Source organism: Neolamprologus multifasciatus, chromosome 20, assembly GCF_963576455.1.
Source record: "Neolamprologus multifasciatus chromosome 20, fNeoMul1.2, whole genome shotgun sequence".
Classification (NCBI taxonomy): Eukaryota; Metazoa; Chordata; class Actinopteri; order Cichliformes; family Cichlidae; genus Neolamprologus; species Neolamprologus multifasciatus.
Genome location: NC_140458.1, coordinates 9516304 through 9541113, shown reverse-complemented (window position 1 = coordinate 9541113; position 24810 = coordinate 9516304). Strand labels below are relative to the sequence as shown.

The window sequence follows — 24810 nt, the reverse complement described above, 5'->3', positions numbered from 1 at the left end:
TTAAAAAAATTGTTATTTCTCAAAGAGATAATGTGGCTGACTGTGCTGACAAAGTATTCAGTTATCTGAGTGAATGTATGGAGCTGCAGCGGATGGTCGGATGCTGAGGTCAGAGCTGCTCAAGAGGGACACTGGCTGAGATGGAAATCGGGTTTCACATGCCCTGAGAGCACTCACATTCAAATTTAGGTGAAGAAAACAGAGCATGAATCATTAGTACACCCTGCTGCCGCCCTGCTATTACACAACAAGTGAGTCTTCAATCAAGAAAAGTCCCGCAGCAAATGAAACTGGAATATTTCTAAGCTCTTTCTCAACAGGCTCACACGAAGAGCTCTCCCAAGGGAGAACAATATAGGAAAAGGCATCAGCTGTCCTGAACTCTTAATTAGAACTAATGCTCAATAGATCGTCAGGACACACACACACACACACACACACACACACACACACACACACACACACACTTAATTATGCAAAATGAATGAATGGTTTACGACAGTTTAAAATCTAGGTAATACTAGAAACATATGTCTCCCTATAGGAGTCATGTTGTGCACACATTATTATTCTACAAAAGACAGTGTACTGGGAATTTATAATATGCATACACCACTCCAGAAAAGTATCACAAAAACATGCACGAGGGTAAAGTCCAACAAATGTCCAGTACAAACTTGTCCTTCATCATAAGCATGTGGGGCAGCACAAATAACATGCTGCTGCTCACAGACACCTGCTCGGTTCTATGTAGGACTACCACGTAAGCCGTCCTGCGGATCAGTTTGCAGCATAAAGCCACAGCCTTATCCCAACACCACAACAAATTACATAACACACCCCAGCTGGTTGGCAATGCAGCACAAAAATCAGCCATGTGAAGAAGTCCCTCTGTGTGTCATCTGAGCAAACTGATGTCCTGCATGGAGCAGAGCAGGAAACTTACTCACACAGTGGTGTGGCAGCTGTACACTTGGCGCTCCCCGGGAAGTCAAGCCAGTGACCAGCACTCGGACGGATAACTCACCGTCCACGCTCCTTCCAGAGTTAAGCTTCTCTCTCCCTCGTACTTTTCTCTCTCTCACTCTCTTGCGCTTTTTATTCTTAATTCTCCAGCTCCAGCCCGATCACTCGCTGATTCTCATCAGTCGTTCACCTGCTGGCCTCACGCTCCGCTCTTTAGACTATCGCACACTCCCAGTGAGCATCCTCTCCGATTCTCCTCCCTCACTCTCCCTCCTCCCACCCAGTCACACACACACGTGCACGCTTTAGTTGCCACTTCCTCCATCTCCACCCTCTTTGTCCGCTCTCCAGCTCTCACACACAACCCGATACTCCAAAACCTAAACTCGACACTAACACCCACCAACCCCCCAATCAATACCACTTACAATCTCCCTTATCCCCCTTCCAAAGAAGGAGACCCCCCCCCCCCCCCCCCATTCAGCTGAGAACTACTGAAGTCTGCAGTCAAAAAGAGAAAGCATAGATTGTTAGGGTAAAGGGGGTTGTCTTCAATCCCCACACTGCCTCACAAGCCTGCTCGGGCTGTTGCTGTGGCAACCAACGTAAGCCACACATGAAAAAAACCCACCCACATGCACATTCATGTTCATTATCATAGGACTTGAACAAGGTGATTGTGTTCAACATTAAGCACCCAGAGATGAGCAGACATCGTAGCCTCCCCCAGCACTCATTGTGCAGGATGAGAAAACATGTGTGGAAAGGTTTTTAATTACTGTAATGAGTCTCATTTAATCCCCAGATACATGTGCGTTTCCGTCACTTAGCTGACATCCACAGTTCCCAGCAGACCTCCGACTAATGTCACCAATAGACAGATAAATCCCTGCTAAATAATACTTTAATGCAGAGGAGTGTCAATCTATTGTTCCTTTACTTAGCTTTTCAAAGTGTAAACCTGAACTACCAAACGGTGTGTGCGTGTGTGTGTGTGTCAGACATGAAGAGATAATAAAGGATTACAGCACATTCATCACACTGTGAACCATTAAGAGCTGTGTATTGTGATAAAAACAAATAATCCTCTCAACTCGAAAAGCTTCTTGGGTTAAAAAAAGAGAAAAGAGTGAAGTCTATTATATCATTAATACAAACTTTGAAAAATGTCCAGATTACCAATAATCTGCTGAGATGCTCTTTTGAACTGTGACACTAATGTCTCTTTCTCTTCTTAACGCTTAAGTGAAGAAAATCTGGTTCTTTTTGTTAAAGGTCCCAGTGACCTGGGGTGTAGGTTTAAAAAATATGAAAATGTGGAATGTGACAGCTTTGTTGCGAATTATCCGATAAGAGCAGATACTGCTTAAATGTCCCGCTTAAAATCTGATTACCATGAAGTTAACACAGATTATTCGATCAGATTTCAATCAGATGAAGGGCATATGCATTTACAATGACAGCTTGAGACATAATTGAACACCAAATACTGACAAAGAAAATAGTAGAACTGGAAAAAAATTTACAGCCACAAAGAGCTTTGTTTTAAAAAAAAAATCTGCTGTGGACAATGATAGTTGTTTTTAAATTGACTGCATCTTTTCTGCTTTAGCATCCTCAGCAGAATGAGTAAATACCCTGTAACTGACCCAAACTGCAATGGATTCCCATCCCATTAGCCGCTGAAATGGCCTGTGGTCACTGCTCTCTTACCCCCATATCATATCCTCTGAGAATTGCTGCTGCGCTAAAAAAAATGTCCTCATCTTCCACGCCCTCTCTCTTCCAATCTCACTTTGAGCTATTTTTCAACCAAGAAGAGTTTGATAATAATCCAAAATCCTTTGAGACATAAAATCAAATAATCCCAGAGCTAAGTGAATCCTGTAAATCCCACAGGATGTTCATTATTCCTGATGCACTTTTCATTATTCTATTAATATTTCTATTTATACAACAAAATATTAAACTTCTTATAATTTAAATGTGCATCACCATGCTTAGCAAAGTATGCCCTGCAAGCAGCTAAGAATGTAATCTGTATAATGTGTGTGGGAGGCAACGTGTGACCTGCTAGTGACCTAAAAGGCTAGCTAAAGGTTTAATCACAGAAGCATTTCACATCAGTTACACGTCTGAGGTCTCCGGCAGGCAAGATGGCTGCTCTTCGGAAATTTGAATTAATTGTTATTTATGCATAACAAGTATGTCTCCCACAGGTTGCGATTTAATTAGTGGTGGTCGACTTCAGGGGGGTAGAACAGGAGGGCGGGCAGGGACTGTAAACAGCACTGAGCTGTAAGAAGTACAGCACTGAACGAATGACTGAAGGCATATCTCCAACAGACTGTCTACATAGATATTAATATTAAATATATAATACAGTTCAGTGTGTTCAGTGGTGAATTATGTCAAATGTTTTACTTCATCAGCTGTTTTAACTGGTAAAACAGAAGCGGGCAATGAATTTTCCCAAGCGGCCACATGAGAAACTGGGACTGTTATGGAGGGCTGCAAAGAAATATATTATAATGGTGCGAACCTCCACAATAGTCCTAGTCTCCCATGTGGCGTCTTGTAAGAATCAGTTGTTGTGACATAATATTAAATCCAAAATCTGAGAATCAAAGTCTATCAGAAATCCTTCATCAGAGTTCCTGCGGCACAATGTCGGAGTGTTCTCGTGCTGTTTCTGGATATGTTAAACCCTGCCTCCCATCACTCTTAAACAAATTGGCTGTTTAATCAAGCACATAATTTGTTTGCGAGGCAAAGTAGGAGTGCCAAGTGCAACTCAACTTTGAGGAAACTTTCCATCGCTATAATGATATCTCTGCAGTATACCTCTACAGAACCCTACTGTGACTATGATTGTGACGTGGTTTGATAATTATACAGCATTTTAAGTGGGTAATGAGGTTATATTAGAGGGTGGGGGAATAAAGCTGCTATGAGATGTAAGCTTATTCAAGTTGTTATTCTCTCCTAACATGAAACTCTTTGTGCTTAAGTGTCCCAGTTAGATGCAGAGTAAACAGTAAATATGACCTAATTATAATAATAACATAGTCTTTCAGGTGATGTACGTATACAACATTCAGAGCTGGATGTTTCATTAGAGCACTCCCGTCTTCGGCCAGCGTGAGCCACACCTCCCTACTTCATTTGTCACTCAAAAAACAATAAAAGAAAAACAGCTATTAGCCCTTGCCCTTTTTTGTGAGTTGCAAATGAAGTAGGGAGGTGTTTTTTTGTTTGTTTGTTTTTGTCAAGTATCAGGTTGTTTCCTTTTAGATTATTATTATTGACATCATAAATCATGCTTGTTGAGAAGTATTTTCACTGCACTTCTTAACTCCAACCTTGCCTTTCCTCTACTTCCACACTAAAGGGGTATACTACAAACAAAGTTTAGCTCAGCCAGGCTTTCTCTGTGTTAGCTTGCTCATCAAAACTTAAAACAACAGCTGGAGAACGTGGTTAACAGAACGGTAGCTAACGACTTTGTCTGTTAAGCCGGGCTTTCTGCTTCAGGCTCACAAAAACCATGGGCCCTTTGCAAGGTCGTGTGACTCTTCCACATGAAACGATCCCTGTGAGTGCAGCCTGCTCCAATCAGACATTATCAGATGATGATGATAAGATTAATGCTGCAGAAAATTGTTAATCTTGTACCTTATTGCACAGAGTGGTAAAACAAACATTCTAATTCAAGTTAACAGCTTTATTGCCAAGTTTGGCTCTCTGTGCTGCTGTTTATTTCTAAGCTGTAGGTGCACATTAGAGCTCTGAAACATTACATGTTACTGTACCATAGCCTAATGTTTGAGCCTAAGGACACGTAGAAATTGCTTTAGTTTGTTGTCAAAGCGAAGTTTTGGGCATTTTGTTGCTTGAACAGGTGATTTTGGTGTGCTGTGTTCTGCAACTCTAACAGTGTAAAAGAGAATTAGCGGCAGATTAGAATTAGGAATAATGATAGCTATCCATTTTCTGCTTCATTAAATTAATACATGCAAACTCCTATGATGATGCTTATATAAAATATATTGCCCCAGTAGATAATATATGTTGCAATCAAAACATGCTGTAAAAAAGGTTTTCCAGCTGTTTTTAGATTTAAACACATGTTCAGCATAAGTTACCGCAGTGATAAAGTCAGATAAAAGGAAAGCTACTTTCGTGACACAGGAAACTCTGACTTTAAGCTCAACATAGCCCTCTAAGCCAATAATCTGGTTTCATAATACATCCCTAGGATGGAACAGAGAGCAGAGGAGAATAACAAAACAACAGCAGAAACTCTCACACTAAGCTTTGCTGTTTTATTTTCCAAATGTGCTGTAAGAGGTCAACCTTAGTATCTTTATAAATTTGGTGAATGCCAACACATTTCCAGGTACTCACATTAACTCAGATCCACACATATGGATGAGTCGGCCATAAAAACGTAAAACAGCAAAAAAACAGAACAGTGTGACATCATTTTCTGTGAAAGATGCTCCATTAAGTATCTAATGAGCAAATAGCTGCTTGCTGCTATATTAATGTTGGATTCAGATATTATAGTATCTTTGAATCAACACAGAGCATACTGTGTTGTAAAAAATACTGAGCATGTAAAAAAAAAAAAACCCGTCCTACTCAACAACAAACAGATTTTCTCATGAATTACATTTGTTTGTGATGTTTGACAAAAACATTTCTAGTCAAATTGTCTCATGTGTCATTAACTGTGTGGACGAGTCATCCTGTTAACCCAGAAAATGAAGGAGAATCTTCTAATGTGGTTAATGTTGTAATAAGCTCTACTGTAACAAAACCCCAACTGTTTCTGGGATATAACGAAGTAGTTTGGGGGTACTCAGACTGAAATAAAACTAAAGATATAAAAGTCAAAACCTAAAAGTTAAAGGTCACAAATGAACACAAAAATAAGCGAAGAGAAAACACAGGAGTTACACTCTGTTCCTGAGGCATAATCCTGTACATGGTCCTTAAGTCCTTACGCAGCTCTGCAATTTTAACCTTATGCAATTATAAGTTGTCTTGTTGAAGGACGGTGTGTTTCCCTTGGGTTGGGTTAGGCAGCTGGAGTTCCTCCTTGGATTCTTAAATACATTTCACATGTCGTTCAAAAGGCTTCTTCAGTTCTAAAGCTGAGTCACACCTGCAGTTTAATACTGCTAGAGTCTAAATATCTGGGTATTTTCATCAGTTTTTTAGAAGTGAAGGAGCCTTTTGGGTGAGTGGTGAAATCTAAAAAAGAAAAATCTATTAGCCTTCAACGCCAGAATACCATGACATGGAAGACTGAGAAGCTACTAAGGCTACTAAGACTTTTACTTCAAAATGTAAAGGACACCAATTATTTATTTTAAAAACCTGCTGTTATGCTATATTTTTGGTATTTGCAAAAAGCTTGAGGGAAACATAAGCTCAGTTCTTTTTGATTATATATTCCTGTATCTTCACAAGTTTGCTGAACTGCTGCTAGGTACACAGCAGATAATATACAACGTGTCTTTTTGTGATGACAATAGTTAAAGCCAGAGGTTTGATCTCATTTAATTTGTGCACACAGTTTACAATCTCACAGCACAAGTCATTTATCAACTGCACCATACGTCTTTGTAAATTTATATCCATATAAATGTATGACACAGACCCAACAACCACATTCTGCCGTGATGTTTTGTTTCTTATATATCAATATAACACTGATGATAAAGAAGAGTAGTACAGTACAGAAGTAACTTGACCTGCTCAAATGCACACGCAAGTCCTCCAACAGCCAGAGACACAAGGAATTACAACACAAACAGTCCTTGGAAATGGCTGTGTTCCCAAGGACACCCTACCCAACCTCCTTAAACTGATTTGAACTACTCAAACAAATGGCAGGATGATTATCTCTGGTGTAAAGTCATTTCTCACTCAGAGGCAATTTTTCCAGATGAAAAGATCTGACTTTCTGACTTGCTTGGAAAAAAATATGTTATTTTGCTGGAGGTTATGTTAAAAAAATATGTAACATAATTCAAACGATCTTATGAGTCAGCTTCGTGTCTTAATCTGTGTGCCAGAAGGAAGTAACAAAAATAAACATATGAATTTCCCTAATCTGTTTTGCGAACCAGTTTCTGGTGCCAAGCAAATACTGGGCAAAATCAAAAGCAGATAAGTCTGAGAAGCTTTCCATTCCCCAGGGAACTGTACCTCTAAAAGACCTTTTATACAAAAAGGCAGATAAGGAAATCGTAATCAGCAGTTCCTAATAAGAAACTAGAACACAAATGGTGGTAAATAAATAAATAAATATATATATATATACTGAAAACTTCAAGAGGTTCAAAACCTTTGTTAAATTAAAAGCTACAGACAAAATAAATCTGGAAATAAAATGTCTGTGGAATCTGATGCACGAGGAGGCTCTTTCTCTTGAGTCTACACTTTCCCTCATAGCTAGCCCTATTCAGTTAGCAATAAAAGGCCAGGTATAGCAGGTGGTATTGAATAAAGGATGTTCTCTCTACCAATGAGTCCTGATTTTCAGCTTCCTTATCTCTAACAATGTCACTGTGCAGATTTCCTTAGAAACAAGCCCTCTGGGAAATCACAATCAGGCAGATGTGCCTTTTCTACAACAGGAGGTCACTCTAGTGTCCTTCTATGCTCTTTTGTGCTTGACATATTGGAGTTACTAGTGTAGTCCATGATACCTAACTTCATACGGTTTTATCTGTGTACAAATATCCTATCAATCAGGAATTTGTCCACAAAACTTCCGATCATGCAAGATTTGTTAGGCCTGGGAAAGAAAAGGAAGAAGGAAAGAAGAGAATAGAAAATCCTTGAGTCAGCCTCCTCCTCCCACTGGCTTAGCTCATCATTTCTGCATGACATCTGTCAATAAACAAGCTCCACATCTTTAAAACCTTTCCTGCCATTTTCATACCTAAACTCTTGTCTTACGCAGTGTGACTGCAGCAAAGCAACTTGCAAGCAAATAAGTGAACTTTAAAATCGCTGGAGGAATAACTAAGTACTGAAAATCTCAACGAATCAGATAAAGCAAAACGGGAAATGTCAAGTCAAAGTTGCCTGGGACTCGTCTCAACCTTCAGCAGCCGGCTGCGTTCTGAGCTTTATGTTTTTATAAGACATCTTCTGCTGGGCCTGGATGGTGGATGACATTTTAGGAATTGGATTATTGAGGTGGTTCGAACCAGGGGTGAGGTTGTCACTTCGGTGCTATATTAGGTCAGACAGCAGGAGACATACAGAGAAACAGTCAGGTCTGATCGACCTTGACAGTTTGCTCTCCCAGTATGTCTGCTTTTCCAGACGACTCGGCTTGACATACATGGATGAGCGTGCACAAGCAAGCTGACACCGAGACCGTTTTCACAATGCAGCGGTGAGCGCATGTGCAAAGGAGACAGTCAGACGATGATGAGGAGCGACATCTCTTGGGAAATCAGTGTACACAAACAGAGAAGTGTTTACAATGACACCTCTTAACTGTTTACAAGCTAACCTCCCCCAAAAAGACAGCAGGGATGAAATAGGCCTAGGATTTAGAAAGCATCATAAAAATAGAATAGGAACTCACATCAAACAATTGGAAATATATAGCAAGGTCATTCAGCAGAAAGGAAGAAATGAATAAAATGGTAAAAAGCAAAATTTGATCACCGTGGGGGGAAAACATGCACAGATGCCCATCAAGTACACTTGTTTACCTGACTTACGGGCTCATTAAGTGCCAAAACTATGCACTACTAACTTTGGCCACCAGAGGGCTAACAATAAGGGAACCAAAAGACAACAAACACACAACAAGGCTCCATTGTTTTGTTAAATATGCATATGAAATACTCATATTGAAATGATAATTTAAGTCTAATATAGTTTGCTTACAAAGTAACTTCAACAAACAGGTCAAAAAATACAGAGCATAAAATTATTATATAAAATCCTCAAGCTCGAGAATCAAACTTCTGCAAGTTGCATATCATGTTTCACATACTGAAATAAATCATCTTATACATTTCAAGAGGGCAGCTTGAAATCAAATATATACATTTTTTCTATCTTTAATTTATGCTATTTATTGATCTAGATTGTTTTAGATTAAGTTGCCCTTTTTATAAAATGTTTTATTTTATAAAAATAGTTTTACAACTCAAAATCATCTTGAAACCTTGTTGCAAGTAGTCTCGTGTAGGCACTACTTTATTTCTCCTGAACTACATTATAATTTATCTGAGACTGTTTACATCCCCTCACCCAATGACTACCATGAGCCTCCCATCACATGTACATTTGCACACTGATACAGCTGGCAATTGTAGTACAGGATAGAGAAAATAGTAGTTCCTACATGGAAGTGCTTACAACAAGGTTTATAGATGTTTTTTTAGGAACTAGGTCATAAGACATGGCTGCTGAGTTGTTATTGTTGTTGTTTTTTTATTCTGTATTTTGTTCTCTTGGTGCAATATAAGGGAGGGATGGGAAATGCCATTTAGTTTTACTATATTCAGAGAAGACAGACATCTTTATGGCTAATAGCTCTCACACTGAAACAATCTATATGAATAAACGGCACTGCAAGCCGGAGCAAAAATATGTAAATGTAATTTTATCCCTTTCATGTTCATGTTAAATTCAGATTTATAGACAATGCAGATAAAGCTCTGCCCTATAGCTGATGAGTGTGAAAAGCTTATCAATCTAAGAGAAGTCTAAAAGATGCATTTAAAGACTGTTTTTGCAAGAAACAAAGCTTGTTTAATGGGCAAGAATAAAAGACTCATTTTGTTTCTTTCCACGTTTCAAGCAAAGACCAGTGCTCTCTAGCCTGATTTTTTTTTCTTGCCAGTAAAAGTGGCACCTAAGGGTGGTTCAAAAGTGCAGACCTGTCCAGCATGAAGGTCAGGTGAGCTGAAGCATGGATGAAAGAGTGGGATCTGTGGTTTGTTTTAAAGAATGGGCAGTGAGTTATACAACCCACAGCCTGCTACAATAAGCCATGCTGCTCCAGGGATAGGAGAGCAGAGTGCACTTTTTACTTGGATGTATGTTCACATGTGCTCAGTCGAGAGAGGAGAGATACTCTTATACAACATCTCAGTATAGCCATTATCCACACTAACCCTTCTCTCCCATTGCGTCCCATCGAGGGAGCTTAGCAAGGCAGGATTATCACCAATTACAAGCCTCCCCCGCAGAGTGTGGAAACTGGGTTTGAGGATCATGAGCTTATTGTGTGTGACCCACAATGACCAGATGAAAGATGATCATTTAAGATTTAATCAGCAGCAAGTGTGGAAAGACTTCATCTTAAGAATTAGTGATATTAAATGCATCGGGTCAGCTCTCCTTTTATGAATCACAGAATATTCTACCTAATCATTGGATCTATATTGTAAACAGTATGAATACAACAGAAGGATAATAAAGATAATCCTGTGTATGTATATTAAAATCTGTTTCCCAAACGGCTGGGGAATCATGCAGTTCTTATCAGCATTATCTAAAGTCAAGTCAATCAGAAACTCACCAGAGTTTTCTTGGCCTTCCGATTCGGAAAGGTGAGCACGGCATTTTGCTGAGTTCTGTTCAAGTTTTGCTGCCAGATTTTTTTTACAGTTTACAGTTCAGACTTCCAGTCATGTCCAACATACAGTTGGATGCATGAACTGTCAGCGCTTGTTGATTTAAAAAAAAAAAGATTGTCAGATGGCACTTTCACAGTTGCTTTATCCAGGCAACGCCAATGTTGCTGATAAAAGATGATCTGCCCCGCTGGGTATAACCAGCGATCTTAATGTAAAGTAGCTTTAAACACTGCACCCAATTTTTCAAGCAGTGCTGAATTATTCCCTGATTTGAAGAAGATTGCCAAAAAACGAGTATGACTGATGAACTTGTATTACGTATCTTGGCTTTCTAATGCAGGCCCCACATTTTCTATTTGCAGCGTCACCTCATCCAGTCAGTTGCTTCCCCCTCCTTCCCTCCTCTTCACGCCCAGAAGTCTTTTATCTCCAGTGCTGCTTTTGTGTCCTGTTTTAGATCCTCCTCTTCATCTTTATTTTGGTCCGGAGTTTACTCTTCTTCTTTACAAAGAGGTGCAATCATTCTGTCTCAGGCAGCAGCAGCTGATGGCCGGACGACAGCCTGTGCAAACAAGCTCAGCCACTGCTGAGTAATGCAGGCCTGGCTGGTAAAAGATATCCTCCTGCATTTGTATTCCAGAGGGAAGGCAGGATGATACTATGGTGGAGCACTGTTTAATGTGCTGCATTCAGACAGAGGGGGATGAGGGCCAGACACTCATGCCACCACACCTAAAAGCTTTCAGAAATGGTGTCGTGTATCTGCAGTGGCAGGAGGTGTGCATGCTCAGATCCCTGCATCTCTCCATGTGCCACTAGCAGCAGCACTCCAACCTTGCCAGCACTGCAGAGATGGCAGGGCGGACTGGGTATCTGTTTCCCCGCTGCTGCCCATCTGCTCTAACTTTTACAGGCTCATTCATCTTACTTAACTCTACTCACTGCATTGATTCGCACATTTAAAAATGACAAAGCTGGTGTGAGTCAATGACATTGACCATCAACAGAAGAAAGCTTTAAGATTTCTAACTTTAATTGGCTGTGTTTGCTTATTGAAACGAAAGGAATGTCATTTATTACAGAAGGAACACGTACCATAAGCTTCTGGCCTTGGAGAATGTCTTGTCCACTCTGAAAAACAAAAACAAACAGCAGCTGTTACAGTCCCAAATAAATATGTTTAATTTAATGTGCTTATGTTGGCATTTCCTAAAAACAAGTACATTTGATATATTTTTAAACTTTATATCAAATAATTACTCAAAAGTCTAAAAACAAACAGGAATATAATACCTAGTAACAGGTACATGTAGTTTCCATTCATTTGCCTTCCTGCAAGTTTACTCAGATTAATTTAAAGTGCACTTAAAAAAAAAACGTTCAATGAAGTGAAAGAGGTTGATTATGCATCAAGCTGGGTTACCCTGAAATAACTCCTGCCATCTGTTAAAGCATCATTTCCCAGAATGAAGGAGTGATTATTAGTCTGGTGTTTTCTGAGACAAAGTGAATCATGTTTCAGTTTAAATTGACGCTTTCAGGCTCAGTACACATTGTCACTCCAAAATAAACTATCATCTGTCCTTACATACTCTGGATAAACAGATTTAAGCAGGAGTAATCACTGGAAACAATAACCAGATGACGCAGGGTTGGGAACTCCGGGGATGAGAATGTAGAAACCCGTTTTTGCCAAAAGATGGCACTGTGCGTGCAGCAGAAGGTTAATCCTAACGTGCAATTAATAACAAACTGGGCTTGCTCTGCTCATCAGACAGAAAGATATTCATCATGATAATCAAGTCCATATGGCAAGATTTAAATCACAAGACACACACAAAAAAGACCGATTACTTCTACTCTGAAAACATCACAAACAAAAAATTACAGCTTTTCTCGGGCTGCAGCGTTTAAGTGTCTAAAAGGTGAATATTTGATTCTGGTGAGTAAGCTGCAGATATTCCTCTTGTGTGGTTAGAAAAGAGTAAGAAAGAATACCTTTTTTATATAATATGTTATCTTACATGCTTTCCTGAGCGGTGCTAAAGATGATACACCACCTGACGGTGTAAATTAAATACAAATGAGCCAATAATGCGATTGATTTCCCCCTCCTTGCTGACTGTATCTCTCATGACATAGAAAGGAGACATCCCGAAACCCCAAGCTGGGTCTCTGCCTGCTCGCACTCTGTATCTGCCAATAAGGCCACCATGGTTTAGAACTCTTACTCATCCTTCCGTGGAGATGATTAGTGTGCATGGCACAGCAACACCCGGAGGAGCGAGCAATTCTGGAAAGTGACTCTTGCTCTCTGAAAAACAGAAAAGCACACAGAAAACGACCATGCCACAGTAGCTACCCTTGTGAAGCTTTGGTTGGGCATTTTTAGCATTTTGACCATGTTCGCTCTGATAATGTGTAATGCCTCAGGTTGCCACTTAGCTTTTAACACTAACTACAAACTTCAGCTGAAGGTGAGGAGAATATTAGCGCTGTAGCAGATATTGTTGAATAGCATTAGAAATATACACATTTTGACCAGATGGTGGCACTGTAAAGTCATACATGTGCTATATTAGTTAAAATGTTATATTACTAGATAAGTGCATACATATTACTAGTTTTATTCTTCATATTTAGGAAAAAATGAATGGCTCAGTACAGTATCATAACCATTCAGCAGCATATAGACATGTTGCACTAACAGTAAATTTATGACAATCCATCAGTTTGAGATATTTAAGTCTCGTAAAAAGGGAAAAGACTGATTAAACATGTCATACTAAGAGTCATAGGCCAAAAATCATGAGCATACAGCTCAGAAATCATTCTGGGGAAGGAAGTCCAGTTTCCATTCATATAAAAAGATCTCTTCATTTCATTGATTACCAAAAAATCCCCAATGAGGTAACTTAAGGACCAAGGGTTTAAAAAAAAAATCGTACTTCTTCTTTTGTTTATGAGAAGTTCTCAAAAACTAAATGAAAGCCTAAAGCTTCCTCCTTCTTAGAAAACTGCTTTACTGAGAGGAAACAAGCCCTGGGGGGGGTTGTTTGTTCATTGCACTGTGGAGTCACGAATCAACAGACTTGTGTTGTTACAGTAGGTTCTCGCCTGATTCCCCTCAGTGCAGAAGATCACTCATCATTTTCAGCCCCAGGCCTTCAAGTGACGGATAATGGCACTCAGATGGAATTTGTGGTGCCGTTTTATCTCAAATCTACCACCAGTGTTGATTTCACCGAGCCTAACAGACACGTGTCTGTAGATAAATCAGCGCTCTATCTTAAATGGAATTCATACTGGTCCTTAGGAGAGAAGAATAGGGCTCATGAGCCATCGGCTGTGCTCTTGTGAAGCGGCTAAAGTTGTTTTCGTATGTGCTGCATCACTAAGAATAACATTTTCCTCAACCTCATCCTGTGCTGCTCACCCAGGTTCTCAGGTTTCATGGAATTCCCATAAAATGAAATCAACCAGGGTGTGTCGAGATTATTGGAAAAAGGTTCCGAACCAGAGAGTCCAAAACAAATACAGAACATTTGAAAATCAAACTTCACCTTAGCTCGACCACAAAACATGGCACGCAGCAGCTTAGACCTCCTACAGACGAACCGGGACAGAGGAATGACAGACACGTCAAACCTACTGATTATGAAATTAACATGTTTTTTGCTGCACTGTGCTGGAAAGAATGTGATGGGATAAATTCTGTAGGGATTTTGCTTTACACCAAAGACTCTGAGCTGTTAGGGTTTAGCCAGGAAACAAGAAAAACTGAATCTGATCTTCTTAAGTCTCCAACTGACTGAACATACTAACATTATTACACACATAGCAATTCGAAATGCTATTATTTGTTATGCATACGGTATAACACTATTGAAAATCACATTTCTATTAATTGTACAAGACTGTCTGTAAATAAAATAAAGTAAAGATGTGCCGGGCAAGACAACAGTCAGTGGTGAAAAAAATCCCAGCTGTAACAGCAAAACAAAAAATATTCTGTCACCGTTAGAGAGGACAAAAGTGGACTATAATAAATATGGATGTGCTAATGCATTTTTGTATCATGAGTCATATTTTTCACATTCAAATCTCACTGTGAAAAGACTGTGGATAGCCTTGTTTTGATTTGATTTTCTAAAATAAAGAGAGAGAGAGAGAGAGAGAGAGAGAGAGATTAACTAGTGAATTTCACAGCCCATCACAGCACAGACAGGAATTAAAGCTCAGGTCAGAGCCAGATACAAGCAAATATATATTTTTAATGTTTCCTGTATGCTTTCAGCTAGGTATCATACACACAAATGGGTTACCATGGAAACAAACATCAAGGGGGGATGAAGGAGTCTCAAGGCGGGTCTCAGAAACCCGAGGTCATCACTGTGTCAGCGGCTGTCACACTCAACAATTGGTTAATTCAACTTAATCTGAGTTTAACTACAGCTTGCAATTTCTTCTCATCTCTGGCTAAACTTTTAAACATTTCCTTCACTTCTTTACAAAGAATTATCTTAAGCCAGTGGTGTATGTATGTATATAAAAGTCAGCAACACTGCTGGTGGCAAGTAGGTCAGCAGACAAGGCTCAGGAGTTAGACTGGAGGAAATCCAGCTTAAAGCAAAGAAGTTTGTTGTTCAGCTACAAATCTGCTGCATTAGCATGTTCTTCCAATTTTAATTCTGTACCTTAAATATGAGATGCACTGTAAATTTAACATAATCAAGATAGGGGTCAAGCACAAACATCCCAACGGTAGTTGTCACCAGCAGAAAAACAACAACAACAACATACTGATAGAAAAGAAAATGGAAAATAGCCCTGAGATTAATGTTCTTAGGGAATGAACGCATAATGATAAAGAATAAGACCAGTGCTGTTAGTCTGTACCTTCAAACGCACATTTTAAACAAGAGTCATTTGTACAAACAGATGTTGCTTCAACTAATGCTAGAAAACATGATCCCAGTGATTCCAGCTTACACAGAAATTATTCTAATTCCCTATGGCTGCAGTAAATTCTAATGGAGTCATGGGCAGTGTTACACCCAGTTCACCCTGCAGGAGTTGGGAATAACTGAAGTCCTTTGACAGTATTCGCTTAATATTCTCCAATTAAAACAGAAGTGAAAAGGTCACAAATCTTAACCATCTTAACCTATTATCTGTTGAATAAAGACGACACCTTGCTAACGTGATTGCAGGGTAACATTTGATTAGTTGCAGTAAATACTGAATATAACCACAGACTGTACTAAAGGGTTGATTCCCATTGTGATTAATGTGCTGCTGTTTGACAGTTGCACTCTTGATACTTTGAAACCCAAAGTGATTAGTCAGGTGTGGGTGTGACTAAGAAACCCATGACTACTGTTTGCTCATGTGGTAGCAAAAATAACCCCCCAAAACTTGCTTTTTAAAAGAAAGTCTTGCTATTTGGTTCATTGTGATTCTGACAGGGACCATAGTGATGTAGCTGTATTAAATGAATCTTGCAATTGAAACTCACGAGGACAGAGCTTAGCGAGCTAAGGTTTTATTATCACATAGACTTTTACATAAGCAGATTTCTTATGTATCTAGAAAAATCAGCCTCTTCAGGCCACTGGAAAGAATACATGTTTACAGCACTTCTGCACTAGCTTCACTTTTCAAATGCCCTTTTAGATACAGTCAGCGAATATAACTAAGGCTATATTCGATTAACATTATTTCAGAGAGGAGATTACACCTGGCTGCACAGCCATCTGCAGACATGAGGGGCCTGAAGCAGGGAGAGCAGCTGGAGAGTTACTATTAAAGTGCAGCAACTGGAAGGACTCTAAAGCAACTTAAATAGCGCACTCTATATGAGATTTACCAGTTGGAAGGGTGTCAGCTGAGCAATTGGCTGATTAGGGCTGGTATTGAGGTTAACTGCCATCAGCTGATGTTAACATAAATACTATTTATGCTGAGGGTGTAGCAAATTTCATTTCAGTCCTTTGTTGCCAAGATAAAAAATAAAAGGCTGGGGGCTTACCAAAGGCTTCATAAATAACATCAATGTCTTTTCAAAACTTTGTGAAAATCCATCAAAAAGTTTTGGAGAGATTTCAGTCTGTAGCAAAGTGTGTTCCACTTAAGCAACATGCCACTATTTATCCACCAAAACTAAAGAAACATGAATGACTGGATGAATGCAGAATGTGAGCCTATTCACTTTATTCTGAATAAGGTCTTTCTGCACTTAAAACCTACACAAGGACATACAGTATTCTTATATCCAACTGAAGTGGAAGTATGAAGTGGACTCAAAAATATACTCAGTGAGATGCACAAGGCCTTAAGCAGAAATAACAGCTAGGGTAGTGATGAGAAACACTGTCAAACAATGATGAACGTGACCAGATCTAGACACTGTACTGTATCTCAGCCCAGCGTGGGCTGAATGAGCTCATGTCAATGGGCTCATTCAGCCCACGTTAATAAGCGCAAAGTGGCTGAATGTCCCCATTTAGCTACAGTACAGTTAGATACAGTGTATGTGAAAACAGACACCTTGGTAGCGAAATATTTAGCACAACTACCACACACACAAAACACATGACAAGCCTTTTATTTACCAGTCAAGTATAGCAGACTTGTTCAGTTATCTTTAATTTCATGTAGTTGTAGTGTGGTGTTCTATGTTTCTCTCAGTTATATTTTAGTTGCATCATGTTGGAGTAGCTGTACTGATTACATAAAGAGCGCATAATTATCTATGCCAAAATCACAACAATCGGATTTGGTCAACGACTGTAGCCCTGCATGAACTTCAGATAACCTTTAGGTTCCGATTTAACACGATTTACAGAAAAATTAGATCCTTTCCAGCTGTTTCTTTAATCGACCAGTTCATGACTGATGTTACAGGTTCTTTTTTTAAGCTTATAAAAATTAAGCCTTTTGGGTCCTTTTCCACTATATACACATGTTATTTTATTATGTTCAAAGGTGGTTGTCAGGCAACATAATGGTGTCATAATATATGACATATAATCCAAGTTTTAAGGATATGAATCAGATGTCATTTTCATGAAATGAAAATGGTGCATCAACGGTACAAATGGGTCATCTTAGCCCATTTGCAGCTGGTTGTCAGGCAACATAAGGATGTCATAATATCTGATATGGATAAGAACCTTCAGTGGGCTAAGATGAAGCAGCATACCTGTTTGAACTTGGTCTTTTAATAAGTTGAAGTTTGGTGGTAACGTTGTGAACATTAGTTAATTAACACTGCTTCTGTCAGTCTCTTCCCTCCCACTTGTTCTCCGCAGATGGCTCGTCATTGTGGATGTGAATGAGAATGTCAGAGTAAATATGCAAGGTGATATGAGAATACAGGCACTGAAGAGCCCTCTGGTTGCCTTGCAGCTCCTATTTGTTTTGCCACTGCCCTTTCGGTACTTGAGTGGCCTCCTGCTCTCAAGTATCTCTATCTTGCAGTGTAATCATCTTTTTCATGCAAACATTTGCTTTTGTCAAACAAAATCAGCTCCTCTACATTGTCTTCTCATTGTTCACGGTTAAAATTGAAATAACATGCTTTAGACAATTGATCATCGACAATCAGAGATAAAAGCCGCTGTTTTTTTCTTTCAAGAAGCACAAAGTATGAAAAACAGCTACTTTCATTGAAATAAACCCTTTTTATGTTAAAGCTGAAACAGGAAGAGAAAACAAGATGAGCGGGGAGATCAGCACATGATTCATATCACAGGACTAAAAAAAACTTTAGTAGGTTAAAGATGTCCCGCCACATCTGCATTATTATACTTTACACTGTTTACTTGTTGTTTTTAGAAAAGACATGACTGCTCAATGTTTTCACTCACAGACTAGATCTTCTAAGAACTAAAAACTGACCCCAGATGAGGTGCAGGTGTCTACTTCCCTCTCAGACCACTTCAATAACAATATGCTTGAAGGTTATGGTAGATTCTTTGATGATGCCAGCTCCAGCTTCAACTGCTGAACCAGAACTGATTGCTAATCATGCTGTTATTGTGAAGTATTTTATCTCACACTGTGAAACAACATTTTTTCCAAAGGGTATGTGGGCTTGTTTACTTGAAGAAATGGCAGTTTCAAATCAGCTGACCAGAGAATATGTACTGCAACCGAGGACTGCTCAGATTGCAAAACAGTGCCTGCCTTTCCATTCAGCTGTTTTTGAACAGGATTGAGAAGTATTCTTCCAGTCTTTCAATGGGACACTTCAACATACAGCATCATTGTTTAGGCTGCTGTCAATGGGTTTATTGGGAGAGCATTCAGTTCATTTAACAAGTCACGGCTCTGTGTTTATTCCACAGTTTATCTGCGTGAGATACACTCAGAAACATCTGTATATGTAACATATAACATACGTCCTGTGTGCAACAGTACTAAGGAATACTTCCAAAAACTCACATTAAAAGTCACATTAAAGCATATGAAAGTCTGGTAATTTCTGTATTCAGTAAAAGAAATTTAGAGAAAGAAAGTGGGTGCCATAACCTACCAAAGGTAAATAATCACACCTAAATTAAGTGGCCCCGCCATTTTTTTCTAAAATTATGAGCATGCTGTGTCAAAGAAAGAATAATCTGCTGAAAACTGAGGGATCATGTTCACCTAAGTGAATGTCGACGGGATGCAGGAATGAGAGTGTCTTACATATTACTCCCTAATGTTAGCAATCACCCTGACCTATTGAAATGCCAGTGCATTCAAAGACAACGCTAACCAGAAAAAGCACACGCTTCGCTTTATACCAAGCGCAGGTCTACGTTTCTCACTGCCTTCAATCAATGCTCCACTCTATGAGTGTGACAAACTGGGGATAACGAGTGCAAACATATCAGCCTACTTGTTAAGAACCAGAACTCCTTACAGCAAAAGGTTAGTGTAAACGGTTTGACTTTGTAGTGTTTTATTTTGTACACATGTAGAATGATACAGTGGGGCAAAAAAGTATTTAGTCAGCCACCGATTGTGCAAGTTCCCCCACTTAAAATGATGACAGAGGTCAGTAATTTGCACCAGAGGTACACTTCAACTGTGAGAGACAGAATGTGAAAAAAAAATCCATGAATTCACATTGTAGGATTTGTAAAGAATTTATTCGTAAATCAGGGTGGAAAATAAGTATTTGGTCACCTCAAACAAGGAAAATCCCTGGCTCTCACAGACCTGTAACGTCTTCTGTAAGAAGCTTTTATGAATGGCACCTGTTTGACCTCATCATCTGTATAAAAGACACCTGTCCACAGCCTCAACCAGTCAGACTCCAAACTCCGCCATGGCCAAGACCAAAGAGCTTTCGAAGGACACCAGGAAAAGAATTGTAGACCTGCACCAGACTGGGAAGAGTGAATCTACAATAGGCAAGCAGCTTGGTGTGAAAAAATCAACTGTGGGAGCAATCATCAGAAAATGGAAGACATACAAGACCACTGATAATCTCCCTCGATCTGGGGCTCCACGCAAGATCCCGTGGGGTCAAAATGATCATGAGAACGGTGAGCAAAGATCCCAGAACCACACGGGGGGACCTGGTGAATGACCTGCAGAGAGCTGGGACCAAAGTAACAAAGGTCACCATCAGTAACACACTACAACGGCAGGGAATCAAATCCCGCAGTGCCAGACGTGTTCCGCTGCTGAAGCCAGTGCATGTCCAGGCCCGTCTGAAGTTTGCCAGAGAGCACATGGATGATACAGCAGAGGATTGGGAGAATGTCATGTGGTCAGATGAAACCAAAGTAGAACTTTTTGGTATAAACTCAACTCGTCGTGTTTGGAGGAAGAAGAATACTGAGTTGCATCCCAAGAACACCATACCTACTGTGAAGCATGGGGGTGGAAACATCATGCTATGGGGCTGTTTTTCTGCCAAGGGGACAGGACGACTGATCCGTGTTAAGGACAGAATGAATGGGGCCAAGTATCGTGAGATTTTGAGCCAAAACCTCCTTCCATCAGTGAGAACTTTGAAGATGAAACGAGGCTGGGTCTTCCAACATGACAATGATCCAAAACACACCGCCCGGGCAACAAAGGAGTGGCTCCGTAAGAAGCATTTGAAAGTCCTGGAGTGGCCTAGCCAGTCTCCAGACCTCAACCCCATAGAAAATCTGTGGCGGGAGTTGAAAGTCCGTGTTGCTCGGCGACAGCCCCAAAACATCACTGCTCTTGAGAAGATCTGCATGGAGGAATGGGCCAAAATACCAGCTACTGTGCGTGCAAACCTGGTAAAGACCTATAGTAAACGTTTGACCTCTGTTATTGCCAACAAAGGTTATGTTACAAAGTATTGAGTTGTATTTTTGTTATTGACCAAATACTTATTTTCCACCCTGATTTACGAATAAATTCTTTAAAAATCCTACCATGTGAATTCATGGATTTTTTTTTTTTTCACATTCTGTCTCTCACAGTTGAAGTGTACCTCTGGTGCAAATTACTGACCTCTGTCATCATTTTAAGTGGGGGAACTTGCACAATCGGTGGCTGACTAAATACTTTTTTGCCCCACTGTATATAGACACATTTCACATCTTTATAGGTTTATCTGACCAGCTGTGCGCTCCCTCAAAAAACCCTCCTCTAACTACACTAGCTATTAACTGAAAATAACAAGAGATGCACCAATTAGGGAACAGTTAGACATCCTCTAATGGAGTGGGCAGGGCTACAATTATGCTTTAACACTTAATGAAATATATAGACTAGAATTTGCGATTTTACTCCTATATGAGGTTTTGTTATATTACATTAGGTTTTAGCCTTTTGCCCAAGTTTCATAAAAGAAATTGGGAGAGCTGTGGGACCAAATATTTAAACCAAAAAGTATCTGTTCCTCCTTTAATTTTTTTCTCTTTTGAAAATGAAAAACAGAGATTAAAGCCCAATCTTCACTTCTGTGCTGCTTTTCTACCCCATTACTTTCTCACTGGGATGTGCCAAATCTTAATGTGCTCATTACTGAACACACTAGTGATACTTGACAGCTGGTAAGAACAGCTCTAAACAGCAGCAGTAGCAGACTGTGATGCATAAATGCAAAAACAGACCTAAAAAATCAAAAAACACGAGATTTCTGCTTTATGAGGAGTGTTTTCTAACATTAAAATTAAAATTTGTGTGAAAATTTAAATGAAACTAACTTGTTGGTTTGACAAATACACTGCAAATCTGGCTAACCTCCCCACATCATAGGTCAGCTATCATGTAGCTGAAATTGAAGAAAAAAAAAACCCCAAAACATAACTACAGCTAGTTTAAATATTTACAACTGGTAATATGATATGGTTGTGTGGATCAACACGTTTGACCCTTCCACTAGTAACAGCTCACTTAGAGGAAAATCACAGCTTGCAACTCACTGAACATTCAAATTCAGCAAAAAGCAGTGCTAAGCTACAAAGTATAGGACACCTGGAGAGTGCAGTCCTTGGGGCTCTTGGAGGCCGAGATAAGGCCCTGAAAACATACCTCCTCTGAATGGCCAACAGCCAAACATGCTGATGTTGTCATTGCAGCCACTTGCTAAATTTGATACATTGCTCAGCCTAGCAGCAACTGTCCCAGCTAGTTTTCTACTTTCTTGAAGATACTCAAAACACACACAAAAAACACACATGCACACACACACACAACGCTTTCATTGTCAGGCATCCAGTTGCACTGGGGCACCTGCTCTTTGACCATTAAAAACATTCTTGGCTGACTCTACTGCCCAGTGTCCTGTAAAAGCTCAAGTGGGCCAAATAAATACACTGCGGACATAATTGCCCAGTGACAAACACTCAAGTGTACTGCACATATTTCTTTCCTCATAGACAAACAATAAAATGTCACATCAAAGGCGAACATGAAAATAAATCAGTCTCATACAGAAAAAAAAACATAGTGCACAATTACAACAGCATGGATTCACGGGAATAGATAGAATTAGTAACTTGAATCTTAACATATTGATTTTGTCACCTTATAGCTTTTGTCACCTTATTTTACCTCGCCATTACTGTGAACAGTTTTCCTAATACCTTAATAAATGACCACGAAACAACAACAGCATTAGTATCGGATGGAATAGAAAGATATCAAACTAATAAGCAGGACATTTATGACAAAAGCTGTTTTTTGTTTGCTTTTTTTAAATGAGAGGATTCCAGAGCACCAGCAGCACAGACGTGCAAGCACCAATACAGACACAGAATGTGCAGAGTCATCAAAGCAGGTGCTAGAAACAGACACACAAGCACACATACATTCACACATGATAGCCATCTCTGTGAAGATGAATGACTGATCTAGGAATCAATAGGATTTTCGTTCTTACCCCCCATAGGCTCCAAAAGTGAAACTCCTCTTTCTATGCGGCATGCTGGCTAATGGATAGCTGTGAGTCAGTCTACTCAGTGCTGAATGGAGCCAGCACTTGTGTCACTTACGCTGACTGAGCATGTGTGTGCGTGTGCATGTCAATGTGTGTGTTTGTATTCTTTGCCTGCCGTCTGAGTTCCACTCCCACAGCTGATGTGCCCTGCCTCTTCCTCGCTCACTCGCACTCCTCCTTCGCAAGCGGGGTAGAAACGGCAAGAGGATGCGGGAGGACGAGTGGGAGGGGGCTAGAGGGAGGGCTGCTGACCATGCCAGTCACCTCTGGGAACCAGGGGAAGAGACACAGTTTTGCTGACTTACTGTCTGTATCTGTATTCCTTCTCTTTAGCATCAAGAACATAGACAAGACACTTCATGTCTATTTTTACTTGAAATTGTGTAGTTATAAGCACACAGCTGTGAGAATAATACTGTATATGATGTCAGCAAGGCAAAGATCACAGAGGTGCTCTTGGCATTGTGAAACAAGTCAAGCAACAGTTGTTCTCCCACCTCTTATGTCACTGGAAAAAGAGCTGGTCAAACAAGTACATCAAAAGATAATTCATCATTTTTCACAGATGTCCTATTTTAAGAGTCTTTTCACACCTGCGTAATAACTCTAAACAGGTTTCTTATCTGTTCATTCATCTCATCTCTTGCACACCCATCACCTGCGGTATGCACGCAAAATGAGGGTTAATGAAACACACAGTTCTCCTGCTTCACTATTAGGTGAGTCAATCAAATGACGTGAAAGGCTGGACACAAAAGGAGACTGTCTGTAGACTCTCCTTTGGCAGGCTGCTGCATCTGATAAACTGGCAGGAGTGACAACAATGCTGTCATGGATTACTGAATAAAGAAGGATTGCAGTCACAAGAGTCACCCAGCTATCTGACATAGATTCACTTCCAAAGCATTTGTATTATGCCTGATGAGCACAACAGATGTTTTCATGATTTCTGTTAAGCAGGACATATGTAGCTGTGTTTATGGGAAAAGCAGTGTTTTTAGCTGGCAACAGCTGATTTGAAATGAAACCGTGTAAAATGGAAACTAAGTCAAATCTACCAAACCAGACTTTAATCTCCCAAAGGACCAATGATGTCTTCATTACATTAACTGCAATGCACTCCCAGTAACTGACCAGAGAAGCACGTAATTAATCAACAGGTGTACTAAACAAGCGCAATGAAGCTGTTAGACAATTGCATCATCTCTCCAAAATTACATCACCACTTTCCTCTGCAACAGCAATCACCTAAAAACATTTTACCGCAGTCCTTGGCTGACTTTGTTGGTAGCAGGCTTCACCTTGTCTCTTGGCCATGTGCGAGACAATCTAACTTTATCTTACTGAATAGATCTTTGGCTGATAAAGACTTGATTGAATAATATTGATTGTTGCTGTAATCGATTTTTTTGACAGTCAGACACAGAGTCTCACTCACAGTAAACCCTCTGGGTCTCTAAGGTGGTTGGTCTTTGCACAATTAAGGCTACTTAAACCTGGTTGATCCCGACACTTCCTCTCTAGTGCCACCTTGAGGCTGATATTAATTGTTTTGTGTGGCTACAATCATGCCAGGGTTTCCTCCAGAAAACCTGATAACACCAACAATTTATCGTTGCACTGATTTGCTCTAGTGGTATCAACTATAGCTAACTGTGAAGTGCAGACAAAACAACAAAGCTCTGTTGGTGTAGGTGCATCTCTGGACACTGAGTGGGTGACACGAGAGCAAAAAGCTACTTATTAACAAATTTTGAGTGCTTTCCAATAGCCCCACACAACAAGGTATTCAGCTTC

At 39.9% G+C, this 24810-nt stretch overlaps 1 protein-coding gene across 13 annotated transcripts in view; it reads right to left on the bottom strand.

Annotated features, from left to right (window-relative positions):
* rap1gapa (RAP1 GTPase activating protein a) overlaps positions 1 to 24810 on the bottom strand; it is a 57135-nt gene that overhangs the window by 20398 nt on the left and 11927 nt on the right. For 3 of the 13 annotated variants that reach the window (XM_085146321.1, XM_085146312.1, XM_085146325.1), the window contains exon 1: positions 947 to 1358. Coding sequence is in view for 5 of the 13 variants with exons in the window: in XM_085146313.1 (XP_085002439.1) it covers positions 11688 to 11723; positions 22957 to 23000 (80 nt within the window). In the remaining 8 variants the exon portion in view is untranslated. Of the gene's footprint in view, positions 1 to 946; positions 1360 to 10534; positions 11653 to 11687; positions 11724 to 22956; positions 23335 to 24810 lie in introns of those variants that run through there. The other 10 variants (XM_085146313.1, XM_085146315.1, XM_085146318.1 and 7 more) reach the window with 10 other exon arrangements.